Source organism: Sinocyclocheilus rhinocerous, unplaced genomic scaffold (assembly GCF_001515625.1).
Source record: "Sinocyclocheilus rhinocerous isolate Xijiao unplaced genomic scaffold, SAMN03320098_v1.1 scaffold677, whole genome shotgun sequence".
NCBI lineage: Eukaryota > Metazoa > Chordata > Actinopteri > Cypriniformes > Cyprinidae > Sinocyclocheilus > Sinocyclocheilus rhinocerous.
This window is the reverse complement of record NW_015633185.1, coordinates 2,142,351-2,150,529: the sequence shown is the minus strand read 5'-3', so window position 1 is coordinate 2,150,529 and position 8,179 is coordinate 2,142,351. Positions and strand designations below refer to the sequence as shown.

The 8,179-nt window shown below is 42.2% G+C and overlaps 1 protein-coding gene across 1 annotated transcript in view; it reads left to right on the top strand.

Moving 5' to 3' along the window:
- Nucleotides 1-8,179, top strand: part of LOC107743601 (inactive ubiquitin carboxyl-terminal hydrolase 54-like) — a 62,019-nt gene that overhangs the window by 49,908 nt on the left and 3,932 nt on the right. Inside the window, exons 10-18 of the mRNA XM_016556931.1 lie at nucleotides 1,292-1,343; nucleotides 1,480-1,659; nucleotides 2,354-2,533; nucleotides 2,816-3,353; nucleotides 3,431-3,567; nucleotides 4,194-4,352; nucleotides 4,545-4,664; nucleotides 6,638-6,794; nucleotides 7,105-8,000. Of these exons, the coding sequence (XP_016412417.1) occupies nucleotides 1,292-1,343; nucleotides 1,480-1,659; nucleotides 2,354-2,533; nucleotides 2,816-3,353; nucleotides 3,431-3,567; nucleotides 4,194-4,352; nucleotides 4,545-4,664; nucleotides 6,638-6,794; nucleotides 7,105-8,000 (2,419 nt within the window). The remainder of the gene's footprint in view (nucleotides 1-1,291; nucleotides 1,344-1,479; nucleotides 1,660-2,353; nucleotides 2,534-2,815; nucleotides 3,354-3,430; nucleotides 3,568-4,193; nucleotides 4,353-4,544; nucleotides 4,665-6,637; nucleotides 6,795-7,104; nucleotides 8,001-8,179) is intronic.

The following is an 8,179-nucleotide window of genomic DNA, read 5'->3' as shown; positions in this document are numbered from 1 at the left end:
CAGGGGTGGGCAAACTTGGCCCTTCCAGGCCACTTTCCTTCAGCTGGAGTTTAGCTCCAACTCTAATCAAACACACCTGAACCAGCTAATCATTGTCTTCAAGACTACTAGAAGGCTACAGGCAGGTGAGTTTTATCAGGGTTGGATCAAATCTCTGCAGGAAAGTGGCCTGGAAGGGCCAAGTTTGCCCATCAGTGCTCTATACAAAGACTTGGATTGGGCGCACAAAAAACCTGATCAGGACATTCCTAAATATTATTGTTATTAAATACTAAAATTTTATACTATTTTGCCTAAATAAGAAATAAAACAATGTTTTATAATGTACAGTATGACAAATGGATATTAATTTTGAGAATTTCTGAAGAATACATTTAACATGTTACATTTTTTGTATTTTTAAAAATTAACTTTCAGTAAGAGTTAATGACCTCAAGGATAATCTGAATATAAAAATAGAGTAAATGAGAATGCTCAATTAAATTTTCATTATCAGCTGATACTAATCAATAAACCAGGGATCCTCAAATCTGGCCCATGAGATCCACTTTCCTGCAGAGTTTAGCTCTAACCCTAATCAAACACACCTGAGCAAGCTAATCAATGTCTTCAGGATCATTAGAAAATCACAGGTAGGTGAGTTTGATCAGGGTTGGAGCTAAACTCTGCAGCGCATTGGCCCTCCAGGGCAAGATTTGAGGAACCCTGCAATAGATTGATATTACCAATAATATTGTGCATCCCTACTTTTTACATTGATACGTTTACTGTATAATTCCTGCAATTGTTGAAACTACTTGGAAAAAACATAATGTGTGTTATGTCACTCAGAGTGGTGTGTCATTCCCTTAGTTCTGAACTTGCAGAATTTTATCTTCATAATAGCAGTGCTAGACAGTTGCAAATTAAGCAGCTTTTTCTGTGGGGTCTGGCAAGCCTATGCTGACCTGCACGTGAGCTGCGCAGAGCTCTTACATTAGCCCTCTGAAAACATGGATATCCCATTATTGTTTACAACCCCAGCTGGACAGTGGCAGGGCGTGGCCTACAGAGAGAAACCGCCATGATAGTCCACCGCAACCAAACACATACACTAAAACTCACTCTCCCGCTCACGTTCACGTTTTCGTGCATGCTTGTCTGTTACTGCGGCTCGCTCGGACATCCTGTCTGGTTATGGAGGGAGCGTAGAGAAAATCGTCCATTCGGGAAGATGGAGTCAGGGTAAGATTGGTCTGAAAATAATGGAAACATGTCAGGCTTGAGTTTCAGTTTCAGCCTTGTTATTCAGGGTATCCAGAATATTTCAAACAGGTCTTTGCTTTTGTTTAGTTTTTCACTAGGTGAGAGTAATTTGGTTGAGCTTTTTAGGGACTGATTTTTGAAAATCTGTCAAATGTATAATTTAAACTGCTTTAAAACTATACTCTCTCAGTCTCACTCTTATTTTCTTTCTTCATCTTCTGTTTGTTTTGTCAGGCCGTGAGCCATCAATTTCCAGCGACACACGGACAGACTCCTCCACAGACAGCTACAGCTATAAGCATTCACACTCCCACCACGAGTCTATGGCTTCCCACTTCTCCTCTGACTCCCAGGGAACCGTCATCTGTAACCCAGACAATGACTCTGCCTCCCACAGCAGCCTGGAAAATAGAGGTACGTCAGTATATACATTCACCCTAGAATCAAACACAGTTTAGACACCATATTAGGTATATTGACATTGAGTTGATCCATACAGTAGTTAACTTAAAGGGGTCATATGATGCTGCTAAAAAGAACATTATTTTGTGTATATGGTGTAATGAAATGTGTTTATGCGGTTTAAAGTAAAAAAAACACATTATTTTCCACATACTGTACATTATTGTTTCTCCTCTATGCCCCGCCTTTCTCCGCTTCACGTGTTAGAACGAGCCGTTTTAGGTAGGCGTGGTTAACTCTTAACTTTTATAAAGAATATCTCTTTGGATTTGAGACTTTAGTCTTTGCAACTTTACAGATCTTCTTTATGCACCAAGAGCTTGTAACACTCCAAAGAGAAAGGAAAATTTGAAATCGCATCATATGACCCCTTTAATGTTATTTGTCTTATGCCCTGCTTAGGGCTGCACAATTAATAGTCGATCTGGTTTAGTGTTATTTATCAAATTGCAAAGGCTTTGATATAATTACAGTGCTTGAGTGTTTCAGAGTAAAGCATGGCACTGTGTTCATTTACACATGAGCAGTTCATGATCCAGTGTTTTCAGTGTCTCGGAGTGCCTAGGTTCACAGTAAATGTGCGCCACCTGTCCTACTCTTCTACAACAACTGAAACAGTGACTTTTGTTGTTATTCATTTGTGAAGGTCCTGACAGCGATCCAGTGCGACGCCACACTCTCAGACAAGATGGGGTCTCAGACAGAAAGGGAGGAATTTTGGACAGGAAACGAAGTGCCAGCAGGCCCCGAAAATTCGAGGCCCGGGGTGATTCAAGTCGTTGCGCTAAGACAGATGAGGTGTTGTCTGCCGGCTACCACAGTGAAGGTATGCAGTTAAACAATATAATGCTGTCACCACACCACAAACATTGCTGTGTTATTTTATTTTAAACCTGGATAATAATCTGTAACTGTGTCAGTTGATTGATTCTGACAGATCATTAGTGGACTGAGTAGCATGTTGGACAATAAATGCGAGCTGCATTAGTCATCGCTGTTGCTTGTTCTGGCTGTGTTCAGTAATATTAGCTTATGTAAAAATAACATTCCTCCTTCCTCCTTTTTTAAATTTTTTTTTTTTATGATTTCCTCTCCCTCTCTTTTACAGGCGAGACTTTAAAAGAGCAGCAGGTTCCTCGTTCCCTACCTAAACCTAGCTCCAGTCGGCTTCGAGACTTTAAGGAGACTATGAGCAACATTATCCGTAATCGGCCGCTTTCCGCATCATCCTCGGGCTCTGTTGGCCCACCCGACTCCACCATTAAGGCCAGAGACTGGGAAGCTGACAGCACCAGCAGCGAGTCCAAGTCCAGCTCCTCTGGAGGGCGGTACTGTCCACCCTGGAAGCCTCGTCGAGAGGCCCTCAACATCGACAGCATCTTTAGCAGGGAACGCCGCAAGCAGGCCGGGTATAGTCCGCTAGGAGCTCTCTTGTCTGAAGACCCAGGGCCTCAGGGGGAATTGGTGGCCTCAACGGGGAAGACCACCTTTCGAGACCTACCGGGACCCCTGAGACGAGGATCAGGGCAGCCCCCACGGCTTATCCAGAGGATGGAGAGTGGCTATGAGAGCAGTGAGAGGAACAGCAACAGCCCCGTCAGTCTGGACATGCCTGTTAGTGAGGGCGCCAGTAATGGCACGCACAGGTATGATGCAAAAAATCTTGTCAGAACTGATAAGGATTTTTGTTAGCTCATCGTTCATCTCTCTTTTTGTTTTCCAGTTTACAAGAGGGAGGAATGAAAAAGCCTCCTCCTGATGTCAGCCCATCATGGAAGACTGTCACCAAATCCAAGAGCAGCAGTGCCCTACTACAGGATGTCAAAGCATCAGTCAAGGGCAGCAGTCACATGAGTTTAGGTGTGTACAGTATGAATGTGTGTTTATAGTCATCATACAGCCAACATGTGGGCAATTTCACCTGTTCTTTACCTTACGGTATGAACCATTCTTTCTAAATGTTTAAACTAGGTGTCACATGCCCTTCTTGCTGTTTCAGTATATGAACTTAATATAATAAGCAAGCAGTATTGAGCAGAATCAGCTGCAAAATACATCCTGTTCCTTTCTGTGAAATGTTATCTCTGTATACCTGTTATGTAAACTGAGGAACATGAGTCTGCCCTGGAGAACTATCAACTGCTATATCTGTTTGTGCTTCTCCATGTGACCAGAATAGATGCTTTTGGTCACCACCTACTGTTTGTTATATATGTAGAATTTTGTGCATATTAAAACTATGTGCCACTGATACCATACTGCAAGGCTTAATGCACAAATACAATATTTTGACAATGCATCCATTTTTTTTCCCTGTCTATTTGCTTAGGACTATGTTTACATTAATAGTAGAGATTCAAAAAGAGCTCATATATATGTCCAAGGTGTCAGTAAAAAAAACTGAATTGGTTGACTGTGTAAATGCAACAATGGATTGTCCTAGACTGTTTCCTTAATATTCTCATGTTTGTGATTTTGTGTGGCAGGCGAGGGCCGCAGTGAACTGGATGAGCTACAGGAGGAAGTAGCTCGCCGGGCCAGGGAGCAAGAGTTACAGAGGCGAAAGGAAAAGGAGAAAGAGGTGGCCATGGGCTTCAATCCCCGACCCAGCAAGTTCATGGATCTGGATGAGCTCCAGAACCAAGGTGAGGCGTCAGCACGCCGTTCAAGGGCGAAGGGAGTGGTTCTGTCTCCTTATGCATTTCCTTGGGTTTCTGCTGTGGCTTATCCTTTGGAGCTTGGGACTGCATGTGTGTGTGTGTGTGTGTGTGTGTGAAATGCAGGTGTGCTGGTTTCCATGCTGAATAGCGCTGTGCTATGATGTTTGTTACCTGCAGGGAAAGGGGAAGGCTTTGAGAGGTGTGTGTTGGAGGCAGAGTCTCTGTTAGACCAGTCTCTGAGATTGGAACAGGCAGGAGAGGTGGCCGCTGCTCTGTCTGTGGTTAACGAAGCAATGTGTAAGTAATCCTGCCCTTAGCCTGCTGCTGCTATCACTTCTGCCATGTGTTTGTGTGTCTGTACATCTCTGTGTTTGAATGTGTTTGTTTCTGTTTCCATATAGAAACTCTCACTAATGCAATGCTTTCATACACTAGATAGCTGCATTTTTACTATATATTACTGTCTGCCTTCAGACAATAGTAGGGTCATGGTTTAAGTCTGCATATACAGGGGCCAACATGCCTTGGTATTTTGAATATTCTGGAGTTTGGCTGTGAGGTCATAATGATACAGGCCGGTTTGCCTGTAACCATAGAAACCCACCAGCAGCCATAAAGAAGTGCAACCTGGGCCCAGCGCTATGGCAACCTTAATGAATTCCCAGCGTGTAGTGTATGATGTACACTATAAGTTCTGCTGTATTTTAAATATAGTCAATGCTAGTCATGTGTGATTGTGTTGAGATCTGCATCAGCTAATCACCTTGTCCCTTGGCTAATAAACAAAAATTGTTGACCTTTGTTTCAGTTCCAAATCTTATCTACAGCACTGTCACCATTTTCTATTGCAGTTATTGAAATCTTTTTAAATGTGATCATCTTAATATATTTATTACATTTAAACATTAGTGGTCAAATTATATGGGTTTTTCAATACAGTGCCTAGCATGCAGCCCCTTAAACAATGACTATATTTACAATAAAGCACAGCCACAGGCAAGTGTTTTAAAGTAACAGGAATTGACCAGAATCTGGGGGCCCGATTCACAAAACATTCTTAAGAATTCTTAACTGCTATTTTATTCTTAACTTCTAACTTAAGAATAAAGTTAATAATATTTTGTATTCCAAAAAAACGTTTCTTAATGTTTATATTTTTTCTTAAGATTGCTATAAAGACAAAACTTAAGAAGGATTTGAATTCTTGAAAAGAATGTTCTTAAAAACCATCATAAATACCAGTAATAAGTAAATTAGGGACCTCTTTTTTAATTGTATAATTTTGACATAAATTGTAATTTTGCAGCTTTCAGCACATACTAAGATTTTCTTGTGGGCAATTCATCTGAGCATATGCTTGTTTTATTTATTTATTTTTATTTCGACCTCATAATTTTTTATCAAAATGTCATAACATGACATTTTGAAAATGACAGACATCTCTGTGGTGAAGGATGTAGGACTTATCCAATCAGTTAGTCTGCGTAAACAATCCCCTGCAAGCCTGTTTATTGCACTTCTGAACATTCTTACGAACTAGGAGACATCACTTCCGAACATTCTTACAAACTACTTAGAATTTATCTTAAGAAACTTCTTAACTTCTTTCTTAAAAAGATTTTTGTGAATCCAGCCCCTGGGCTAGAACTATCAATGCCAATAAAATGCTCTCTGTGTCTTTCTGACTGCGATTGATGTGGAAACCGTTTAATTACCAATGTCATTTTACGTCTGTCTGTCTTTTGTGTGTCATACCCTGAGGTTTGTCATTTATGTGGTGACCATATGCACGGACACACACACACACAAACACTCTCACATCTTCCATGGCCTGGCCCCTGTGTGTTACCTACACCTCACTCCCCCACCAGCCTCATGGTTTCCAGAGTCTCTGTAGGGCTGGGTAGATTGCAGCTCATATGATGGGGAAAGAATTCTGTAATTATTTATAACTAATTATACAGAGATGCGGTGTTAGGCTCGTGTAATTTGCTTTTTTTTGTGTTCAGTGGCTGAACTACAATTCATTTTGATTTAAGTCAACTTTATTATAATTTAATCATTTTGTGCTTGAGAGAATTTAACATTTGTGTAAAGGAATTTACTAGGTTCCCCATCTTCCCTATTTGTGTGACCCTCCCCTCAAGACCCTTTTCATTTCAGTTTTTTTGTAATGTGTGTTTGCATGCGTCCCATGACTCGGTTCTTTATTTTCTGCATCTGTTTCATTTTTCTTTTGCCCCCCTTTTTTTTTTTTTTTTGCGTTGTAGCTAAACTCAGGCATACCTTGCATGAGAGCAGCGCTAACTCTCAGGGCAGGATGCAAAAGTGCATGAGGAGAGCACGAAGTCTGCAGCAGCGCATGCAGCAGCAGGAACTGCAGCAGAAGCAACAGGAGGAAGAGAAGGAACAGAAACGGCTCCACAGGTACCTGCTGCTGGCTGCAGTTGTGTATATGTGTGTGTGTGTGCTCCAGGAGCCCTGCACACAAGAAGAGGAAACATGCATTGTGCCTAAAAATAATAATCATCAATTCTGTTTTAAGGATTGAAAGCTAGGTTAGTGTAAGAGATCATATTGGAACGAGCTGCTCAGGTAATGTCACGTTGTTAGAGAGGCTGAAACAAATCTGTATACTGCATGGCATCCTCAAGAACTGATTCAAGATACTGACTCAGGTAGGTTCACATAATTTATTATCAGAAACTCATTGTTATTTTTCATGTTCTGGATTTAGTGAACAGTCTGTCCCGGTCCAAATACTTCTGACAAATGTTAAAGAAGAGGATGAGAAGTCAGTTTCAGAAGATGCATTAAGACCACCATCACCTGTCCACATGAAACCTCAGTCTACAAATAAACCGATTTCTGAAGCCCCCGGCCCTCCTGTCTCCTACCATACAGACACACTTTCCCAGCAGCAGGGCAATGCAGGGGACAAGTCCAGTCCTCTTGGTGTGACAGATAATGGGCCGCAGTCACACACGTGGGGTCCCAGAGACCCTGTAACCACCACAAACTCTCTTGTACAAACTGCTAGTATACGCAGTTCTGCCACTGTGCCTGTGATTGCAGTGAATGGCTGCGAGGCTCCTTTCAAGTCATCAGTTCCGCTCAATACGCCCTCTAGTCCATCTCATTTCAGTGCCCGTCAAACACCTTCCATCTCTGATCACTCCAACTCTGGGGAAGGACTGCAAAACCTGCCTCGTCCTCAGTCTCTCCATGGCCTAACCCACGCACCCCACAGCCACACTTCTGATGCCTGTCAAAAATCACTCCCGGCACCCTCACGTAATTGGTCCTGTCACAGTCTGGAACGTCCTGATGGCCGTCCTACAGTGATGGAGTCCTCCCCGTACTCTCCATCAGACCTCCGCTCCCCCTCATCCCCCTGTCCTCCGTCCCCATCTTCACCAGCACTGGATCAGCATCCAGCTGGCCCTATGCCCGTGGAGCGATGGGCAGAGAATGTCAATCGATACTACAACTCCCAGAATTATGCATGGTCGGGACGTGGCTCACCCTGTGAGGAGCTGTCAGAGCTGGACTCACTTTATCAGGCCAGCTTGAAGGCTCCCAGCATGCCCCGAGCCCCACGGGGACCCAGCCCCCAGCTTGCCAACACATGTGGTAATTTTGAACAAGATCTCACCTAGGTCCCATATATCTCTTTATACATTTTTTTTTTTTTAAATTGTAGTGGTGTCCTGTTGAAAATAACAACAGTAAAATTCAGTTATTTAAAAATATTATTAATAATTGTAACTATAAATTATATATATATATATATATATATATATATACATGTA